Raw genomic sequence first — 21,837 nt, 5'->3', positions numbered from 1 at the left:
AGATTTTCGAATAAAAATTTCCCTACTTTGTATTAGGTTGGTGCAAAAGTAATTGTGGTTTTGCCATTAAAAGTATGGCCAAAACCACAATTCCTTTTGCACCAACCTAATGCTTAATTCTGTTACCCATAGAGTGCTGTTTGCTGGTTTCTCCCCAGGCCAAACCACAGCACATGAGCAATCAGGATTTCCTAATGCTATCACCAGTTTTTAAGACGGCTATAAATGATGTAAATGTAAAACTGATGCAGAGCCTGGGCGTGGTGGCTCACACCTGTAATCCCAGCACTTTGGGAGGCCAAGGCGGGATGGTAGGGGGCATCGCTTGATGTCAGGAGTTCAAAACCAGCCAGGCCAACATGGTGAAACCCCATCTCTACTAAAAATACAAAAAACATTAGCCGGGCATGGTGGTGGGTGCCTGTAATCCCAGCTACTTGGGAGGCTGAAGCAGGAGAATCATTTGAACCCAGGAGGCAGAGGTTGCAGTGAACCAAGATCACACCACTTGCACTCCAGCCTGGGTGACAGAGCGAGACTCCATCTCAAAATAAAATTAAATAAAACTAATGCAGAGGCCCGGCACAGTGGCTCACACCTGTAATCCCAGCATTTTAGGAGACCAAGGTGGGTGGATTGCTTGAGCCCAGGAGTTCGAGAACAGCCTGGGCAACATGGCAAAATTGCGTCTCAACAAAAAATTAGCAAGCCGTGGCAGTGCGCACCTGTAGTCCCTGCTACTTGAGAGGCTGAGGTGGGAGGATTGCTTGAACCTGGGAGAGAGGCTGCGGTGAACCAAGATTGCACCACTGCACTCCAGCCTGGGCAACAGAGCGAGACCCTGTCTCAAACACACACACACACGCGCACACACACACACACACACAAAACTGATACACAGAAAGTCTTAATGAAAGGAGATATGCCAAAATGACCATAGTGACAGGGTTAGGATGGTGTGGTTAGTTGTCTAAATGCTTTGTGATACAATTATGATATAGTTTGTATTTCTTTCTTAGAAAGTTTGTGTTATTCATAGTACATTTTTTTAAGTAGTAGATCCTGGTGAAAGTAAAGTTGGAAAATAAGGAAAGAGACAATAAAAACAAAATTACTCAGTTTCACCACTCAAACATAACTGTTTACATTTTTGGTGTGCTTCTATTTAGCCTTTTTTTTTTTTAATTACAGAGTTTGTGTATTTTTTAATTGCGATTATTTATTTTCACTCTGGTAATAATTCTATTGCATTTATAATACTAAAAGTCACCCTTTAGACAAAGCTGTTTCCAGAAACTCTATCATTAAGATACATTGGCTTCCTGGATATCTGATCTTAAAATAATTTTTAATACTTTTGTGTTGTATGTTCATGTATATGGAGATATCTTCAAAAACGAATAATTGGACAGGTGAAAACAGTAAGAAGACGGTAATTTTTAAATTCACTGTGGAACATCCGGTGAGCCCACCAGCCGCCAGCAGGGTCCAGCTGTGTGCTGGCGCCACCTGGTGGTCATGGTTATGAACGGTTTAATTCTCCGCCTCTCCTTTGCTTGGCACACTGAAAAGGAACAAGGCTGTGGTGAGCTCAAGGATACCCAGGAAATGTATGGACTGGAGTTTGCATTATAAGTACCAAATAGGCACCACATGAAAGGAAAGAAAGGGCTCGTGGAATCTACGAAATGAAAAATTCAAACAAGAATATAGCCATTTGGAGTTGTAGCCCTTGGGTCACCTCCAAATCATCATTTTTAGAAATCTCTCTCTTTTTTTTTTTTTTTTTTTTTTTTTTTGAGATGGAGTCTTGCTCTGCCACCCAGGCTGGAGTGCAGTGGCATGATCTCGGCTCACTGCAGCCTCTGCCTCCCGGGTTCCAGTGATTCTCCTGCCTCAGCCTCCTGGGTAGCTGGGACTATAGGCACACACCACCACGCCCAGCTAATTTTTGTATTTTTAGTAGAGACAGGGTTTCACCCTGTTGGCCAGGCTGGTCTCGAACTCCTGACCTCAGGTGCTCCACCCGCCTTGGCCTCCCAAAATGCTGGGATTACAGGTGTGAGTCATCGCGCCCGGCCACAATTCTCTTTTAAAAAGAAATCTCTTCTCCACTTGTAACTCATTTATCTTATCAAAAAACAATGTCTGTCCTTTCTCTGTGATATATAAGTTTTACGTTTTGAGAAGGTTCTGGGAGAGGCAGGTTGTACAAGAGAAAACATTCTTGTTTATTAGAGCCATAAACAGCTGATATGAATCCCAGCTCTGCCACTTACTAACTGTGTCCCAGGCTAAGTCATGTAATCTTTCTGGGCTGTTCCCTCTTCTCTGGAATGGGGGTAATCACAACTTCTTTTCTAGGTTATAAGGACTAGACATTATGCCTAGTGCTGTGTTTGTAGTGCAGGGTTCAGTGACATGTAGATGTTTTTAAAATAAAAAGCCTTATGGATAAGTCAGATTATGTTAAAACAATTAAAAAGTTAATTCAGTTTACCAATTCTTGGACGCACAAGTTTTTCCCATGTTAACATCTCTAAAGATGTGTCTGTGGTGTGCCAGCGTTTTTCTTTCTCAATAACTTTATAAAATAATGGTGCTCCTTCCATTTGCTGGTGTTTCACACAGAATATTGTAATGAGGTCAGCAGAATAAAGTGCTGCAGAGAGAAGTGTTTCAAGTGCTTTGGGGTTGTGTCTGTAAAGCCTGAATATGAGACTTGGTGGTATGAGGTCTAATGGGGGCAACTCTCCCCCTGCCCTGTTCGCAGTCCCAGACTTGAACCTAACAGCGACTGTTTCTATGAAGTTTATTTCAAAAATGTGTGTTAAACCTTTTCAGGGCCGGGCGCAGTGACTCACACCTGTAATCCCAGCACTTTGGGAGGCCGAGGCAGGTGGATCACCTGAGGTCAGGAGTTCGAGACCAGCCTGGCCCACATGGTGAAACCCCATCTCTACTAAAAATATCAAAAATTAGCCGGGCATAGTGGCAGATGCCTGTAATCCCCATTTCTCCAGAGACTGAGACAGGAGAATTGCTTGAACCCAGGAGGCGGATGTTGCTGTGAGCCGAGATTGTGCCACTGCACTCCAGCCTGGCCAACAGAGCAAGACTCCATCTAAAAAAAAAACATAAAACAAAAAAAACCTTTTCAGATTCAGTGAGATGACACAGCGCAGATCATCCCCCAGCAGCTTGTAGTATTTTCCGCATACAGTGCACGTGAGGGGAGTGATGGAGGGTTGTCTTGTGGGAGCAGCTGGAGGGTGGGTATGATCTCTTCTCAAGTCCTGCTACTTCCTTCTCTGCTGTGTCCACTGCTGTCAGCTCTCAGGGACTGTTTTGAGGACTGAATGGGATGTTGCCTGGAAAATACCTGGCACTTAGTTGATTCCGTAAATAACAGCTGGTCGTACTCTCTATCTCCTTGGCAACTATTCCTGGTCTTTTTTTCTCTCTTTCAGTCTAATAAAGTTCCTGTCGTTCAGCACCCGCATCACATGCATCCGCTGACTCCCCTCATCACCTACAGCAATGACCACTTCTCCCCCGGCTCCCCTCCCACCCACCTCTCCCCAGATATTGATCCAAAGACAGGTAAGTCGTCTGCCACTCAGGCAGCGCTGCTGCAGGGCAGGCGGGCTTCTCTTTTGTGGGGACATAACAGCCCTTGAATCAGGTTGACCTGGGGTCAAATCATCGCTCTTTGTCTCAGGAGTCTTTGGACCTTGTCTGCTAACTTTAGCCTTGTCGTTTTTTTCATCTTTACCTCCCCGTACCTTCCCCACCATAGGGTCATAAGGCCCAGAGGGAATTAAGCAGTGAAGCACAGGGCCTGGCTCCACAGGCAATGTTTGGGGTGACTCTGCCCAAGTCCAGCCCAGCTGTGGGCCGTGCTTCCCTACACCAAGACACCTTTGCCCTAAACTAAACATTTTTAAATAGATTCATCAGTCTAAGCAGACACAGAAGTGCAACCATAAAGCAGTGAAGCCAAACTGGCTTTTATTTATTTATTTATTTCAGGCAGTCTTGCTGTGTCGCCCAAGCTGGAGTGCAGTAGTGTGATCTCAGCTCACTGCAGCCCGGGCTCAAGCAGTCCTCCTACTCAGCCTCCTGAGTTGCTGCAACCACAGGCGCATGCCACCATGCCCTTGCCCAGCTAATTTTTGTATTTTTAGTAGAGATGGGTTTTTGCCATGTTGCCCAGGCTGGTCTCAAACTCCTGGGCTCAAGCAATCAACTCACCTAAGTGTGGGGATTGCCGGTGTGTGCCACTGTGCCCCACCTGAGCTGGCTTTTTTTGTTGTTGTTGACAACAACTTGCCCACCAGACCTGTCCATTCCAGGGAGCCACTGTCTTTATAGCATTCACACAGAGTTGCCAGGGGAAGGCAAAGCGTTTTGGGGGCCCCTCTTTGGAGAAATAAGTCACTACAAGTTACAGATCATGAGGAAGACACATGTGGAGGAGGAATCCAAAGTTTATTTCTCCATGAATGAGGCGGGCTTTCTAGAGACTTAGTTCACCAGTGACTCTTGTCATTGATCTTGTGGGTCCTGTCCCTCTCTTCCAGGATGCTGGCTTCTATATCACAGCCAGCTGGAAGGTACTCTTCACAGAGATGGAATCCATGCAGCTAGAGAAGGGGTGCATTAGTCCTGCCTTCCCTGAATATGTCCTTGACTGACTGGTGAGAGCTGCTAGGGAGGTGACAGAGGGCAAGGACGATGACACAAGCGCCCACTAGGCTGCAGAGCAGCAGGGACATAGGGCAGGACGCTCCCATTTGATGTTCGTTGCAACGCTCTGGCAGGGCGAGGGGCAGTCTGACACATCTCTCTTTGGAAGCAGGAATCCCCCGGCCCCCTCACCCATCCGAGCTGTCACCGTATTACCCACTCTCTCCCGGAGCTGTCGGACAAATCCCCCACCCCCTCGGCTGGCTCGTCCCACAGTAAGGAACCCACAGCCTCTCTTCCCCCTGCTCCCTCCTTGCGCTGAGCCCTGCCTCTGTGCCCTGCGTGCCCTGCACTGTGGAGCCCCCTCAGAGGCGAGCCCAAGACTAGGGCTCCCTGCTCCCTCCCGGGCAGCTTGCTCCCAGCTCTACCTTCCCACTTGCTTCCCTTATTTCTCATCCCCTCTTCCCAAGCACCTCTCCTCCCCTGCCCTGAGCTTTCCCAATGTGCTGACCGGATTTCCTCACCCTTACAGGCAAGGCCAGCCCATGTACTCCCTTCCTCCTGGTGGCTTCCGGCACCCTTACCCCGCCCTCGCCATGAACGCCTCGATGTCCAGGTGAGTTCTGGGGCTGGGGCTGTCCACATGTTTGTCTTAGCGACCACACCATTTCTGACCACGAAACAGCTTTTCCTTACCAGTTAATGAGCAGGCATAGGGCTCACCCTTCCCCCAACCTCCCTTTGGTCGAGCACCTTCTTGTGCCCTGCACTTCCCACCCCCAGGTCAGAATGGAGACCACAGGATCACTGTCCCCATCTCTCCAGCAAAAGGATTTCAAAGCCCTAGCGCTCTGCCTCCTGCCATGGGCTCTGGCACAGAAGCATTTTGAGGACAGATGCGCCCCGACTTAGGACAGAGCCACGTCCTGATAAACCCATCGTACATTGAAAACACAACTTTCACCTTAGAATATTTGCAACATACGATGGTTTTATCCAGACATAACCCCATCTAGGTCAAACAGAGTACTGAATTCATACTGTTTTTGCACCATCATAAAGTCAAAAAATCCTAAGTCGCGGACTGTCTGTATATTGCCCTGAAGCCAGGGACTGGGAGAAGATGAATTTTTCCTGAAATGATGTCAGGAGAGGAGACAGTGAAAGGGGATTTCTGTCTCAGGGACCAGTTCTACCTGACAGTGGAACCTCTGAGGACAGAGGAAAGCCGCCCGCAGCCTAAGCCCTTCTTTCCGCAGCGTGCCCGGGCCTCTGCCCCTCCGCCCCTTTCGTGTGTTTCATCCCACCTGCTTCCAGCACCAGATGGGCAGCCTGGGTGTTGGTGGGGAGAGGGAAGAGGCATTAGGCACCTCCCAAAGCTGGTTCTCTAGAAGATGACAAATAGCCTTCTAGTCCTCAGACTCTGCCCCACGGACATACCTGTGCCCTCAAGGCAGAGAGCCACCGTGTCCTCTGCTGGGTGGCAGGTATCCAGCCTGAATCCCTCTGTTGTCATTTGTTTCTATCCGGTGCACAGCCTGGTCTCCAGTCGGTTCTCTCCTCACATGGTGGCTCCTGCCCACCCTGGCCTGCCCACCTCAGGGATCCCCCACCCTGCCATCGTCTCCCCCATTGTCAAGCAGGAACCGGCACCCCCCAGCCTGAGCCCTGCAGTGAGCGCGTAAGTAAGCGGCAGCCTGGATTGCGAGTGGGAGGGTACAGGCTGTGAAGAAGGGTGTCCACACACTGAGCAGCAAATGCCATGTACTCTTCTCTCTTGGTGTCACTCAGCAGGCAGCACAGCCTCCCCAGCCAGGCTCTCCCTCTCCGTCGGGACTTACTCCCTCGGACCTTCTGGGTCCCTGTCCTTTCAGGGACATGGTGCGTCTTCTCTCCTATTAAGAAAAGATTTACTGTCAGGTCTCAGAGGCTGAAGAGAACGTGAGAAAGCTTTTAATTCCCCCTCCTCCCCACCATAAGATATATGGAAAGGTGAGGCCCAGAAAGGAGACAGTGTTTTCTTAAGGACTCATGGTGGGCTGGTGGCCTAGCTGAGACGAGCACCAGGGTCCTTACCTTGCCCGTGTGCCATAAAGATGGCAGGAAGCCAAAGTCAGTGCTCCCTGGAGATCCCAGGAGACCCCACCCTTGGTTCTGCCCAGAGTGTCCCACACTGTGTCCTGTCACCATCGCCAGCACCTGCCAGCTCCAGTGAGAGCTCATCTCAGCACCCCCACCACGCTCTGCTCGTCTGTCTGGAAATTAGAGAGTAGATTTTCAAAGAATCTGGCTTGGAGATCATTCAAAGGTGGGAAACTAGGGGAGGAAGGTGCTCAGGCGCTGAGCGCAGCCATGGGGCCACTTGAATTAGCATCCAGGCAGCCCGCGCCCCTCCCCAGAGACAGTCAGCGGTGTCTCAGTGACAGGCAGGGATTGATGAGTCGTGTAACACCTGACACATATTAACCTACAATCACGTGCCTTCCCAGGAAATCACCAGTCACCGTGAAAAAGGAGGAAGAAAAGAAGCCCCACGTGAAGAAGCCTCTGAATGCCTTCATGTTGTATATGAAGGAGATGAGAGCCAAGGTGGTGGCTGAGTGCACCCTGAAGGAAAGTGCAGCCATTAACCAGATCCTGGGAAGAAAGGTAAGACCTGCCCTCACCCTCCAGGCCATGGGGGCAGCATCCCTGCATTGATGGCTCCGTGTCGTCTCTGACCCTCTCTCCCCCAGTGGCACAACCTGTCTCGAGAAGAACAGGCCAAGTACTACGAGCTGGCCCGGAAGGAGCGGCAGCTTCACTCGCAGCTCTACCCGACCTGGTCAGCGCGGGACAACTACGTAAGTGCACGCTCTGGGCAGGGGACGCTCAGACCCCAACAGCAGCCTCTGCAAGAGGAGGAAGGGCGAAGGAAAGCGACTGCATTTATAGAGGACTCTTAAGATGAGGGAGAAGCCCATACTTCTCTAGAAAGAAGGAAGACATTTTAATTCTCAGGAAGTCAAGTCCTGAGGACAGACTTCAGTTTATGCATTTCCCTTTGAAGTGGACTCTGCCCTTGATTTCATAACACAGGGCACATGGTTAGCTGTGGTGGGAAGAGTGTCTCTAGCCACTCCTAACCCATGGCTCAAAGACCAGTGTGTGAGCCTCAGGGGGTGTGTCTCAGCTCCCGGAAACCAAGCCAATTTTTGCATGCGTGTTCTTCTTTGCTCTTTTTCTGGTAAGAGGACCCACAGTTGCATCAAACTTTCAAAGGGACCTGGGACCCCTCAGAAAAGATCAAGAAGCACTGTTCTAGGGAGAGAAATGGAAAAACAGAGTCTGAAGGGCAGTGGAGGGAGGAGGCCTTCCAAGAAGGCCTTGGACACCCAGCCTGGAGGGGAAATGCATTTGTTAGGGGAGGAAGGGCTCCCGCTGCCTCCTCTCGGGCTCCCACGGGTGTGATCTGAATCGTCTCTCTCTCCACACCCTCCCTGAGGGATCAAGAGCAGTAACGGGCAACGTCCTGTATTCTCTCTGATCTGGGAGCCCCTGAGAAGCCAGCATTCTTCTCTCCCGGTTTAACTCTTCCTTTTGCTATATTTTCCAGGGTAAGAAAAAGAAGAGGAAGAGAGAAAAGCAGCTGTCCCAGACACAGTCACAGCAGCAAGTCCAGGAGGCAGAGGGTGCGTCTGGGGGCACTGGCCTCTTCCCCTTTTCCTTCCATCACAGCCACACCTGCCCATGCCGTCTCTAGCTCCATGGTGGGTCAGGGCTTCTGCCTCGGTATTCGCGGGCAGGTGTTACTACCCCTTTCTCGAGGTGGCCACTTAAGAGGCTCTGAGATGTGAAGGCATTTTCCCAGGTACTCTGCTTCAGTGGTGGTGGTAGGATTTGATCCCAGAACTTTCGCACTTCAAAGCCTAGGCACTTTTTAATTCCGTTGAAAAGTGAATCATCCTACCTGAGGGTTAATGGAATGAGGCTGAAATTGTCTTTGAAATGCCCTTAGGAAAGCAGCACATGAGCCCCTGACATCCCACCTGTCAGTGGATCCAGGACAGCCAGGGTTTCCTTGGATGTTTCTTTGGTTGAACACCAGAAAAAATAGTTTGCTTGAGTTTAGGAGGCACTTTGTGTCAAAACCGTGTATAAAATCACTTTATACCAGAATCATGCCTAGCACAGAAAGATGCTCACACTGTGACGACTATTATTAATATTTAGGTCACACCTCCATCTCATGCTTACTCCAGGACAAACAAATCTGTCGCTGCTTGCATGATGTAAAGTGCTTTCAGTCTCTCTCCCTCCTTCCTCTCTTCCTCCCTCCCTCACTCCCTCCCTCCCTCCCATTCACCCTTCCTCCCTTTCTCCTTCCCTCACTCCCTATTTCCTTCCCTCCCTTCCTCCCTCCCCTCCTCCCTTCCTCCCTTTCTCCTTCCCTCACTCCCTATTTCCTTCCCTCCCTTTCTCCCTCCCTCCCTATTTCCTTCCCTCCCTTCCTCCCTCCCCTCCTCCCTTCCTCCCTCCCTCCCTCCCTATTTCCTTCCCTCCCTTTCTCCCTCCCTCCCTATTTCCTTCCCTCCCTTCCTCCCTCCCCTCCTCCCTTCCTCCCTCCCTCCCTCCCTATTTCCTTCCCTCCCTTCCTCCCTCCCCTCCTCCCTTCCTCCCTCCCTCCCTCCCTATTTCCTTCCCTCCCTTTCTCCCTCCCTCCCTATTTCCTTCCCTCCCTTCCTCCCTCCCCTCCTCCCTTCCTCCCTCCCTCCCTCCCTCCCTTCCTTCCTTCCTTCCTTCCTTCCTTCCTTCCATTATACATAGGAGTGCACATGAGTGGGACCCGTGCGTGCTGCGGAACCCACCGTCTGGCGCGCTGCTCAGCAGGCATGCGCTCTCTCTGACTGTTAATACCATAAGCCAGAGATTTCAAAGCAAACCGGAGATTCATCCCCAAAATTGCGAGCTTTAGGAAGGGAGGGTGGTCCTGTGAGACACTGAGCCATCTTCTCTCCAATCTGATGCTGGGTGGATCTTCATCAGTTTGGGCGTTGCCTCTTCTCTGTGCGCTAGGTATCTGTGAATGCAGTTTCCTAGTCCTGAAAGCCTTGGAAGTAATGTCAGGTCCTCGCCAAAAGCATGCCTGTGTCTCCAAAGCACGTGTATCACCAGGGCTGTTCCTCAGCCTCCGCCTCTCCCAGAGCTATAGCTGCTCACTCTTTCTTGTATCTTCCCCCTAGGTGCTCTGGCCTCCAAGAGCAAGAAGCCATGTGTTCAGTACCTGCCCCCCGAGAAGCCCTGTGACAGCCCTGCCTCCTCCCACGGGAGCATGCTGGACTCCCCAGCCACCCCCTCTGCAGCGCTGGCCTCACCAGCTGCCCCGGCTGCCACCCATTCGGAGCAAGCCCAGCCCCTCTCCCTCACCACTAAACCAGAAACCCGGGCCCAGCTGGCTCTCCACTCTGCTGCCTTCTTGTCAGCTAAGGCTGCAGCCTCCTCCTCTGGCCAGATGGGCAGCCAGCCTCCCCTCCTGTCCCGGCCCCTCCCCCTTGGGTCCATGCCCACAGCTCTGCTGGCCTCTCCCCCGTCCTTTCCCACCACACTCCATGCCCACCAGGCCCTCCCGGTGCTACAGGCCCAGCCTCTTTCCCTGGTCACCAAGTCTGCCCACTAAGCTGCCCCCTGACCCCTGCAGGCTGTCACATGACTCATTGAGTAGTAATGATTCAGAAGAAAAAGAAAAAGGAGACTTTATTGGTCAATATTTGACCACTCTGGACTGTTCTGTAAAGTGGCTGGTAACAACAGCACTTTACAGTTTGTAGATGTAACCAGTAGCTGATCTTAAGGCTTTTTTAAAAAACAAAACAAAACAACAAAAAAAAACTTTATAAGAAAAAGAACTGAAAAGTAGCGTGCTGTTCGTGCCGTAGGTGCTGTGGTGGATGGACCTGGGCAGAGGGTGCCTCTCTCTCTCTCTCCCTCTCTCGCACTTTCTGTCTCCTGTCTCTTCTCGCCCCCGCCGCCTGCCCCAGCTTCCCCTACTTGATCTGCAGCTCTGCCATTGTGACATTTCCTGTTACCCAGTCCAAGTTTTCATCGTCTGCTCAATACCGTGGGTTCTTCTTCGTCCTCTGTCCTCTGCCCAGTGTGAGGCCATCACCATGTGAGAAGACATCTTGGCCTGATTTGCTGCCACCAGCATCCCCTCCCTCAGTGGGCCCGAACTCGCCAACCCCAGCTTTCAGTGGAGCAAGCGGGTCCTCTGAAATGGTTTCCCCCCAACCCCCCCATTTAAAGGGACTCAAGGTGCCTGCCACTTCCTCAGCGAAGAAGTCAGTGTTCCTCCCCGTCCTTGCCAGTGGCGATCATCCCCTCACAGTCCCAGAGTGGCAGGCAGGACCGGCCCCATGGTCTGGCTTCTGTCACCTGGGTCCGTGCCAGCACAATCTGCCAAAGTTCTAGAGACCTTGTTCCCTTCCCCATCACCTCACGTGCTTCTTCTGTGTGTATTTCTTTTTGTTTTTATGGTTTTTGGAGCAATTTAAATTCCCAGTTGTTTATTTTCACAAAAGAAAATAAAATTGCAGTTGCAAGACCTTTTCTGAGTGTTTCTTTAGTGCTTTTGTTGAATCAAACCACCCGTTTCACTCCCAAACCCTGTGTTAGACTTTAGCATATATGCAAAGGAAGATTGCCACTTGCCACAGGGGAATGTAAGGCATGCCTGACACCCTTCAAAAACCTGAGCCCAGCTTCCTGTCTCCAATGTACACAGGCCGGTCAGTGTCTATGACTGAGCTACAAAGGGGGGAATCATGTTTACAGTTATTTAAATGAATTCGCCACCTGGAAGACATTCAGCTTATGCTTCTGTCACCCATTTGACTTGTAATTGCCAAGATGTGAGGAAGCATCTTTTGGACACTTTCCATAGTATCTAGCACCACAATTAATTTTTTTGTAACAGCTTTATGGAGACATATGTCAGCCATTTAAAGTTACACTTCACCCATTTAAAGTATACAGTTCAGCCGGGCGCGGTGGCTCAAGCCTGTAATCCCAGCACTTTGGGAGGCCAAGACAGGCGGATCACGAGGTCAGGAGATCGAGACCATCCTGGCTAACACGGTGAAACCCCGTCTCTGCTAAAAAAAAAAATACAAAAAACTAGCCAGGTGAGGTGGCGGGCGCCTGTAGTCCCAGCTACTCGGGAGGCTGAGGCAGGAGAATGGCGTGAACCCAGGAGGCGGAGCTTGCAGTGAGCCGAGATCCGGCCACTGCACTCCAGCCTGGGTGACAGAGCAAGACTCCGTCTCAAAATAAAAATAAAAATAAAAATAAACAAAGTATACAGTTCAACTGGGCAGAGCCGCTCTTGCCTATAATCCCAATGCTTTGAGAGGCTGAGGCAGGAAGATGACTTGAGGCCAGGAGTTCAGGACCAGCCTGGGCAACATAGCAAGACCTGATCTCTTAAAAAAAAAAAAAAAAAAAAAATGGTGGCACACAAGCCTGTAGTCCCAGCTACTCAGGAGGCTGAGGCAGGAGGATCACTTGAGCCCAAAAGTTCAAGGCTGCAGTGAGCTATGATTGTGCCACTGCATTCCAGCCTTGTCGACAGAGTAAGACTCTGCCTCAAATAAAAAATGTATACAATTCAGGCCAGGTGTGGTGGCTCACTCCTGTAATCCCAGCACTTTGGGAGGCCGAGATGGGTGGATCACGAGGTCAGGAGGTCGAGACCATCCTGGCTAACACGGTGAAACCCCGTCTCTACTAAAAGTACAAAAAAAATTAGCCGGGCGCAGTGGCGGGTGCCTGTAGTCCCAGCTACACGGGAGGCTGAGGCAGGAGAATGGCGTGAACCCAGGAAGCGGAGCTTGCAGTGAGTGGAGATCACGCCACTGCACTCCAGCCTGGGCGACAGAGCAAGATTCCGTCTCAAAAAAAAAAAAAAGAAAAGAAAAGAAAAGAAAAAAGAAAACTCCAGATGGTATACACACCTAGGCTATGTAGTCTAGTCTATTGCTCCTAGGGTACAAGCTTGTACAGCATGCTACTGTAGTGAATACTGTAGGTGACTGTGACACAGTGGTGAGCGTTTGTGTATCTAAACTTAGAAAAGGTGGCTAGGCGTGGTGGCTCACGCCTGTAATCCCAGCACTTGGGAGGCCAAGGCAGGCAGATCACCTCAGATGGGGAGTTCGAGACCAGCCTGCCAACATGAAGAAACCCCGTCTCTACTAAAAATACAAAAATTAGCCAGGTGTGTGGCACATGCCTGTAATCCCAGCTACTCAGGAGGCTGAGGCACACGAATCACTTGAACCCAGGAGGCAGAGGTTGCAGTGAGCCAAAAGTGCACCACTGCACTCCAGCCTGGGTGACAGAGTGAGACTCTTTCTCAAAAAAACAAAAACAAAACATAGAAAAGGTGCAGTAAAATCTGGTGTAAAAGATAAAAGATGGGTCGGGTGTGGTGGCTCACACCTGTAATCCCAGCACTTTGGGAGGCCGAACAGGTGGATCACCTGAGGTCAGGAGTTAGCGACCAGCCTGGCCAACATGATGAAACCCCGTCTCTACTAAAAATACAAGAATTAACGGCGTGGTGGTGGGCGCCTGTAGTCCCAGCTACTCGGGAGGCTGAGGCAGGAGAATTGCTTGAACCCAGGAGGCAGAGGTTGCAGTGAGCCAAGATCGCACCATTGCTCTCCAGCCTGGGAACAAGATCAAAACACTGTCTTAGAAAAAAAAAAAAAAAAAGATAAAAGATGGCCTAGCTGTATAGGGCATTTCCCAGGCATGGAGCGTGTGGGACTGGGAGCTGCTCTGGGTGTGTCAGTGAGTGGTGAGTGACCGTGACGCTGTACACTTAGGCAACACTAGGTTTATACAGATTATTTTTCTTCAAGAATAAATTAACCTTAATTTAACTTTTTTACTTTATCAACTTAAACACTTTTTGACTCTTGCAGTAACACTTAGCTTAAAACACAAATACATTGTACAGCTGCACAAAAATATTTTCTTTATATCCTTATTCTGTGAGCTTTTTTCTAATTAAAGTATTTTTGGGGGCTGGGTGGAGTGGCTTACGCCTGTTAATCCCAGCATTTTGGGAGGCCGAGGTGGGCAGATCACTTGAGGTCAAGAGTTTGAGACCATGACCTTGAAACCCCAATTCTACTAAAAATATAAAAATTAGCCAGACATGGTGGCGGGCACCTGTAATCCCAGCTACTAGGGAGGCTGAGGCAGGAGACTCTCTTGAATCCGGGAGGTGGAGGTTGCAGTGGGCTGAGATCACACCACTGCACACCAGTCTGGGCAGCAGTGCGAGACTCCCTCTCAAAGAAAAGAAAAACAAAAACTTTTTTTTTACTCCTTAAACTTTTTTCTTTAAAACAATAAAAGTATAGCAAATACATAAACCAGTAACATAGTCATTTCTTTCATTAAAAAGTACTATAGGCTGGCGCGGTGGCTCACGCCTGTAATCCCAACACACTGGGAGGCCGAGGCAGGTGGATCACCTGAGGTTAGGAGTTCGAGACCAGCCTGGCCAACATGGTGAAACCTTCTCTACTAAAAATACAAAACTCGCCTGTAGTCCCAGCTACTCGGGAGGCTGAGGGCAGAGAATCACTTGAAGCTGGGAGATGAAGGTTGCAGTGAGCCGAGATCGTGCCATTGCACTCCAGCCTGAGAGACAAGAGTGAGACTCTGCCTCAAAAAAAAAAAAAAAAAAAAGTACTATTTACTGCACATAATTCTGTGTGATAGACTTCTTTATATCGCTGGCAGTGCAGTGGGTTTGTTTTCACCAACATCACCACAAACATGTGACACTGTGCATTGCCTTAGGATGGCTCTAGTATCACTAGGCAGTAAGAATTTTTCAGCTCCATTATAATCTGAGGGGACCACCCTTGTATATGCAGTACATTGTTGAACATAAGCAGTTATTCAGCCCCTGACTGTTGCTTTGAAAAGGAACTCTGACAGAAGAGAAAGGCCTGGATTTCTATCAGATGGGCTTCAACCCTTGAGGTTTCTCCAGGGCTTTGGGTAAAGGAAAGACAGAGTCCATACACACACAGGAATGGATGCAGAGCCAGGGAAAGGAAGCCCAGAGTAGTTATAGGATAGTCTGAGAGCCCTTAAAGATATTCACTCACTTGGCAATTTCCCAGGGGCCTGCCCTGCCTGAGTCTAGGTAGCTGGACTCCAAGGTCTGAGCAATGGGCACAGTCAGAGAGAGATCCATGGGGGCCGTGGGCCTTCCTCTTTGTCCTGGAGCTCACAGACCCTCAGCCAAGCACTTGTGCCTGCAGGTGTCAGTGTGAGGAAGGGGCATGAGCTGGTGAACATCTATTGCCCCGTCGTGGTCTCCAACGCAGGGCTGTTCAACACCTATGAGCACCTACTGCCGGAGAACACCCGCTGTCTGCCAGGTAAAAGGCGGGTCTGCACTGCCCCTCTTGTAGGTTCCCCAATGTGTCCCCTTCTGGAGCCAACTTGCTCCGTCTGGGTCATGCTTCCCCTCTTCTTGGCCGGCCCTCTGATTGTCCTTAAGCAACAAGGTGAGAACGCTGCCTCTAATGTCATCCTAACCCTAGCATTTAATGTTGGGGAAACTGAGGCCCATACAGATTACTTACAGTCCTGAGGACACTCAGCTGAAAGGGGCAGGGCTGAGTGGAGCAGCTGGTCTGATTTGAAAGCTCTGGCTCCTCCCAATCCTCCGGGCTGAGCGGGTTTCCAGAGAAGAGGCCTCAGGAAAAGAAGCAGGAGAGCAGGCAGCCCACAGGGAGCAGAGCCGTGGAGCCACTGCGGCCGAGAGGTCCCGCCACTTCATGTAACTGGATGCATCTGGTGTGATCTGAGGAACGGAGGCCACTGGGAAGGGCGAACCAGGAACCCAGCAGGGGTGAGAGAGAGGGGCCCAGATGAAGGGCTCAGGCTGGGGCGGGAGCTGGAGAGCACAGAGCAGCTCCGGATGTGGTATGGTGGAAACCCTGGCTGGTGCAGGAGCCAGAAAGCAGGGGAAAGAGTCCTGACCCCAGAGGGTGGGCCCAGGAGCTGCTCCCTGAGGAACCGGGGAAAGGGACAGCAGAGCAGGCTGGGGGGTAAAGCGAAGTCCTGGCCTTCCTCATGGGGACTGGGTGGTATGTGAGTTGTGATTGTCTCCAGGGCATAGGGTGGCTCCACCAATGCCAGCCTCTCCTTCCCTTGCCCCACGTGGCTGAGCCTGCAGCCTGCATGGCCTCCCTCTTTTAGACCTGAAGAGCTGAGGGGGTGAGGCAGAGACAGCCCAGGGGCAGAGCAGGGGGGTTGGGCATGGTGCAGAGACAGGCTCTGCCTTTGTTACTTCCTGCCTTTCTCTCTGTGACACTGATCTCCCTTCTCCCCTGTCCCAGGACCTCTGGGCAGTGACACTATCCTGGCCAGGCCCAGCATCTTACCCAGGCAGCCCAGCTAGAGCCATCTGTCCCCCTTGCCCTCCATCCCTGTTCCTGTGTCTCTTCCTCCGGACTCACAAATATTTAGTTACACGAATGAAGCAGGCCGGGCGCAGTGACTCATGCCTTCAATCCCAGCACTTTGGGAGGCCAAGGCGGGCAGATCACTTGAGGTCAGGAGTTCGAAAATAGCCTGGCCAATGTGGTGAAACTCCATCTCTACTGAAAATACAAACATTAGTGGGTGTGGTGGTACGTGCCTGTAATCCCAGCTACTGGGGAGGCTGAGGCAGGAGAATCGCTTGAGCCTGGGAGGCGGAGGTTGCAGTAAGCAGAGATCACGCAACTGCACTCTAGCCTGGGCGACAGAGCAAGACTCCATCTAAAACTAATTATTTTTTAAAAAAGGAAAAAGCAGAGGAGCCAGGGGCCCAGCATCCCTCAGGCAGGTGCCAGAGCTGGTCCCGGGAATGGGAAGACAGCAGAAGAATCTGTGGGGGCAGTTTCTGGAACACCAGTCTCGGGTCATCTGCTGAGGTGTGGGGAAGCCCAGCTGTTTAGGTCTGGGGGACATCAGGTGCCCCACAGTGGCTGCGGCCTCTGCCATAGTGCGGTTCTTTCCTCCTCCCTCCAGCTGAGTCCTGAGATGCCAAGTACCAGTCAGGCCCCCTGCCTTTGCTCACATGCATGGCATCCCTCTGGAGGCCTATGTGTTCTGACGTCACACTAGGAATCATGCATGTTCACTCACTCCATGGCTGCATAAAAGTTAATCCTGAAATCAGGCTGGTAATGAGCTGCTGTTCACGTGTGTGGTCTTCATAGAGGGAGCCCAGTCACGCGCTTCCCACTTCAAGACACGAAGGGCAAGATGGGAGGCAGTAAGCCTGACCTTCCTGCAGGTGCTAAGCCAGTTCATGGGGGCTGAGGACCAGGGCTGGGCGTCGCCTGCCTCTGAAGGGGCTTGGAGCAGAGACGGGGGAGGTGGAAGAATAGGAACCCAGGGCAGTGTCCTTCCCAGGCAGGAGGAAACAGAAGAGCAGGCCGCTGCCAACGTCAAGTTGAAACAGCTGTAAAACTGGCCTGGGCACTGAGGATAAGGCTCAGGACACAGTGAGCGGGCACCCTGAAGCTCTCCTGGGAGCAGGGAGTGGCTGTCTCCGGTCATAGTTCACACAGGCACCACCCACTCACTCCCCTCGGCAGGTGTGAAGCAGCAGCTGGGGATGGTGCGGCCTGGCTTAGGCATGATGTCTGTTTTCATCTGCCTGCAAGGCACCAAGGAGGACCTGCATCTGCCATCCACCAACTGCTATGTTTACTATGACACGGACATGGACCAGGCGTAAGGCGCACGTGTGTGTGTGTGTGTGCGTGTGTGGCCTGTGCCTCCCTGCTTGACTCAGAGAATGAGCAGAGGATATGGAATGGGAGGAAATGGGCAATATCTAATTTGTTCCTGGAAGTTTGTCACCTCAAGGCTGTGGCTCAGTTTCACCCCTGTGGGGAGTCCCTAGGGCTGAGCAGTCCTTGCAGTAGTTCTGGAGTTTTGAGGACAAAAGCCTGGAGATCACACCACACTCCTGTCACACGCAGGATGGAACGCTACGTCTCCATGCCCAGGGAAGAGGCTGCGGAACACATCCCTCTTCTGTTCATCGCTTTCCCATCAGCCAAGGATCCGACCTGGGAGGACCGATTCCCAGGTGGGGCTGCGGGTCCCGGGTGAGGGGCTGGAGGGAGGGGCCGGGCAGTAGTAATATCAGCTCTGACCCCCAGACCGGTCCAGCATGATCATGCTCATACCCAGCGCCTACGAGTGGTTTGAGGAGTGGCAGGCGGAGCCGAAGGGAAAGCGGGGCAGTGACTATGAGACCTTCAAAAACTCCTTTGTGGAAGCCTCTATGTCAGTGGTCATGAAACTGTTCCCACAGCTGGAGGGGAAGGTAGGGGGTAAAATATTTGGGGTGGTGACGGACCTCATGGTGCCATTTCTGCCCTTCCCTTGCAAAGACAGGGGAATTGGGCCCCACGACATGAGCCCCAGGGAAGGACAGGGCACCCATACCCGCAGTCAGCAAATGGGAGACAGTGGAAGAGGGAGGGGAGTCAGGATCTCACGTGCCTGCCCCACCCTTTGTGTCCTCAGGTGGAGAGTGTGACTGCAGGATCCCCACTCACCAGCCAGTTCTATCTGGCTGCTCCCCGAGGTGCCTGCTACGGGGCTGACCATGACCTGGGCCGCCTGCACCCTCGTGTGATGGCCTCCTTGAGGGCCCAGAGCCCCATCCCCAACCTCTACCTGACAGGTATACTCACTGCCCCATGTTGTCAGGACCTGAGACCCTGGGCCCCTGTCACCCAACGTCCTCTGTTCCTGTCCTTAGGCCCTGCTGTCCCCTGCAGCTTCCCATCCCCTGAGCAGGGCTGCCTGGGCAGGCTGTGGCCCCGTTTCTGATTGGAGCCAGCTCTGGGTGGCCCTCATGTGGAGGGAAGAGCACCAGGGCCCCACCCTCCCCTGGGCCTGCCTGGGTCACGCTCAGGGGCCTCTGCTCTTGCCTCCTAGGCCAGGATATCTTCACCTGTGGGCTGGTCAGGGCCCTGCAAGGTGCCCTGCTGTGCAGCAGTGCCATCCTGAAGCGGAACTTGTACTCAGACCTTAAGGATCTTGGCTCTAGGATCCAGGCACAGAAGAAGAATTAGTTCCATCAGGGAGGAGCCAGAAGAATCTGCCCAATGGCTGGGGCATCTCCCTTGACTTACCCATAATGTCTTTCTGCATTAGTTCCTTGCACATATAAGGCACTCTAATTTGGTTCTGATTCCTGAAGAGAGGCCTAGTTTAAATCACAATTCCGAATCTGGGGCAATGGAATCATTGCTTCCAGCTGGGGCAGGTGAGATTATTATGCCTTTTATAGCATCCTGTCCCTACTAACAGGATATTGACTTGGATAGCTTGATGTCTCATGACAAGCAGCACTCTGCATCCCTCACCCATGCCTCCTCACTCAGTGATCAAAGAGAAAATTCCATTGGTGGATAGAACCCCTGGCAGTGTTGTCAGCTAAAGCTGGTGGGTTCAGTTCTGTCCTGAGGCTTCTGCTCTCATTCACTTAGTGCTGTGCTGCACAGTTCTACACCGTCGAGGGAGAAGGGAGACTAATGAGGCTTAACTCAAAACCTGGGCATGGTTTTGGTTGCCATTCCATAGGTTTGGAGAGCTCTAGATCTCTTTTGTGCTGGGTTCAGTGGCTCTTCAGGGGACAGGAAATGCCTGTGTCTGGCCCGGTGTGGTCTGGAGCTTTGGGGTAACAGCGGGATCCATCAGTTATTAGGGGGCACGTCAGATGATCATATCCAATTCATATGGAAGTCCTGGGTCTGTCTTCCTTATGATCGGAGTGGCATCTGGTTCTCCATGTGCCAGCATCAAGGCACCTTCGGGGAGCTCAGTACCTGAGCCTCAATCAAGCCTCATCCTCCAAATATGCAGGGAAGGGTGATGCAGCGAAGGGTGATGTCAGGAGTCAGGTCATGGACTGGTTAGATGAATACTTTATTGTGTTGAGACCGGCTGCAAGGCATTCCAGACAATGGCACAGCAGGGGACAGCACAGGGAGGCAACAGAGTGTTCCCAGCAATGGCCCAGCTCCTGAAAGCAACAGAGGCAGCCAGGCTGGGAGGAGTCAGGTGGTAGGAGAGTTGGTCAGGAGCAGAAGATGGAAAGCCAGAGAAAGTGTGCAAAGCCCAAAAATGGCATCTGCAATTTACTGGTACCTGTGTGTGTTGGATGGAAGGTGAAGGAAGGCTCAAAAGGCATAAAAAGGACCTTTCACTTATGTTAAACTGACATGCCAAAGGTCTTATTGTAGTTCATCTTAATGTAATATTCATAAATTTATTGACCGGGTGCCGTGGCTCACGCCTGTAATCCCAGCACTTTGGGAGGCTGAGGTGGGCGGATCACGGGGAAGAGATTGAGACCAATCCTGGCCAACATGGTGAAACTGCGTCTCCACTAAAAATACAAAAATTACCTGGGCGTGGTGGCGTGCACCTGTAGTCCCAGCTACTCAGGAGGCTGAGGCAGGAGAATCGCTTGAACCTGGGAGGCAGAGGTTGCAGTGAGCCAAGATCGCACCACTGCACTCCAGCCTGGTGACAGAGCAAGACTCTGTCTCAAAAATAAAATAAAATAAAATAAATAAATGTATTAAATCCATTGCTTTAACATTTTGAAATTTATTTTGGTTTCTGTTCAACAAAACAAAACTACATTGGGATGGCATTAACAGAAGCTCGGGAAAACATTATGCACTGAAAAATACTTCTCATTAGACCGCAACAAGCTTTAAAAAAATAAAATTAAGTAATTACAGTTAAGTGACAAAAAGCTGAAAATATAAAACATTGTGGAAACAGTAGCCATCTATTAACTGGGAAAATACAAAAGAAGAGAAACAATTTCAACTATTAATAATGTATCCAACATGAAGTCTGGTGAATTAAAGGAATATCTATCAGAGGGTGAAGGACTGGCTTACCGACTGACATACTATACAGCTCAGACCCAAACCCTTCACAAAGGAGACTCTAAGTTTACATCTGACTTGCGGAACTAGCTGAATTGAGTCACTGTTAGCTCTGGAGATATCATTAAATTAAACCTCAAAATCTCTCCCAAGGACTCTTGCTCAAGCAAGTCACACTAAACCCAACCTTTCTAACCGGGGTTTTCAGGAAATGGCCTGCAGAAGCACAGGGTCTGGTGCCTCACACAGCTTCCTCCACACTGCAAGTTCTCTAGTTCTCATCACGCCCACAGCATCTGGCATCAGGTTACCCTGTACAGTCAAGGGCCATAGAATTAACCAGCAGGGAAATTCCAGAGGTTTAGAATTCTATCAGCACATGTGTCACTGGAAGCCATCACGGGGGTACTATGTCAGAGCATATGTAACTAGCTGTCAAGTCTTTCCCCGTTGCCTCAGCCTTTCTACACAGACTGGCCTTCAACTTCTCCTGAGTCCGGAAGTAGACTCTTTCAGCGACTCTATTCAGGAATCTGTGGCAGGAAAACTGCTTCCTCTATTAACATCTATGACTGAAGCACAGATTTGTCTAACAGAAATCACCCTTCACCCAAAAGCTGGGAGCAAAAAGGGAAGCCCTTAGCTGACTATAGGAGGTGCCTCTTGTGGCTGCACGTGCTTCTTATACACCTACCCCCAGCTTGAACGATGCCTCAGCCAGCTCACCCTCATCCACACAATCTCCAGGAAACATGCTTCAAATATTCTATCTTTGAAAAGACACCATGCAGAAAATAAGTTTTCCTTTGATGTGTGGTATTTTCTTCAGTGCTTTTTTTTTCTTTTTGAGATGGAATCTCGCTCTATTGGCAGGCTGAAGTATAGTGGCGTGATCTCGGCTCACTGCAACCTCCAGCTCCCGGATTCAAGCAATTCTCCTGCTTCAGTCTCCCTAGTAGCTGGGACTACAGGTGCACGCCACCACGCCCGGCTAATTTTTGTATTTTTATTAGAGACGGGATTTCACCATGTTGGCCAGGATGGTCTCGATCTCTTGATGTCGTGATTCGCCCACCTCGGCCTCCCAAAGTGCTGGGATTACAGAGGTGAGCCGCCACGCCCTGCCTTTCTTCAGTGCAATTTCTAAAGAGAAACTTAAATC

The 21,837-nt window shown here is 50.9% G+C and overlaps 2 protein-coding genes across 3 annotated transcripts in view; both read left to right on the top strand.

The window, feature by feature from the left end:
• TCF7L1 (transcription factor 7 like 1) overlaps positions 1-11,275 on the top strand; it is a 175,033-nt gene extending 163,758 nt beyond the window's left edge. Inside the window, exons 5-12 of one of the 2 annotated variants that reach the window (XM_030921812.1) lie at positions 3,471-3,603; positions 4,859-4,964; positions 5,222-5,305; positions 6,227-6,370; positions 7,179-7,338; positions 7,425-7,532; positions 8,285-8,360; positions 9,912-11,275. In XM_030921812.1, coding sequence (XP_030777672.1) covers positions 3,471-3,603; positions 4,859-4,964; positions 5,222-5,305; positions 6,227-6,370; positions 7,179-7,338; positions 7,425-7,532; positions 8,285-8,360; positions 9,912-10,345 — 1,245 coding nt within the window. In that variant the 3' untranslated portion in view covers positions 10,346-11,275. The remainder of the gene's footprint in view (positions 1-3,470; positions 3,604-4,858; positions 4,965-5,221; positions 5,306-6,226; positions 6,371-7,178; positions 7,339-7,424; positions 7,533-8,284; positions 8,361-9,911) is intronic. The other variant, XM_010359843.2, reaches the window with a different exon arrangement.
• Positions 11,276-11,394: 119 nt separating this feature from the next.
• Positions 11,395-19,694, top strand: LOC104659735 (all-trans-retinol 13,14-reductase-like). Its single transcript, XM_030921401.1, has 7 exons — positions 11,395-11,453; positions 14,977-15,131; positions 17,346-17,484; positions 17,736-17,845; positions 17,919-18,085; positions 18,289-18,448; positions 18,706-19,694. The coding sequence occupies exons 1-7, from the start codon at positions 11,395-11,397 to the stop codon at positions 18,840-18,842; spliced, it is 927 nt and encodes a 308-aa protein (XP_030777261.1). The 3' UTR covers positions 18,843-19,694.
• The last annotated feature ends 2,143 nt before the right edge of the window (positions 19,695-21,837 follow it).

The sequence above is a fragment of the Rhinopithecus roxellana genome, chromosome 17 (genome assembly GCF_007565055.1).
Source record: "Rhinopithecus roxellana isolate Shanxi Qingling chromosome 17, ASM756505v1, whole genome shotgun sequence".
In the NCBI taxonomy this organism is placed as follows: Eukaryota; Metazoa; Chordata; class Mammalia; order Primates; family Cercopithecidae; genus Rhinopithecus; species Rhinopithecus roxellana.
Note: the sequence above shows the minus strand (reverse complement) of the source record. Positions and strands in the feature narration are given on the sequence as shown.

Coding starts and splice junctions, on each gene's coding strand:
- LOC104659735 (XM_030921401.1), top strand. CDS start 11,395: ATGCCTGACACCCTTCAAAAACCTGAGCCCAGCTTCCTGTCTCCAATG. Junction 11,454..14,976: donor TCTCCAATGTACACAGGCCG/GTCAGTGTCTAT, acceptor TTTGTCCTGGAG/CTCACAGACCCTCAGCCAAG. Junction 17,846..17,918: donor CTGGGAGGACCGATTCCCAG/GTGGGGCTGCGG, acceptor TCTGACCCCCAG/ACCGGTCCAGCATGATCATG.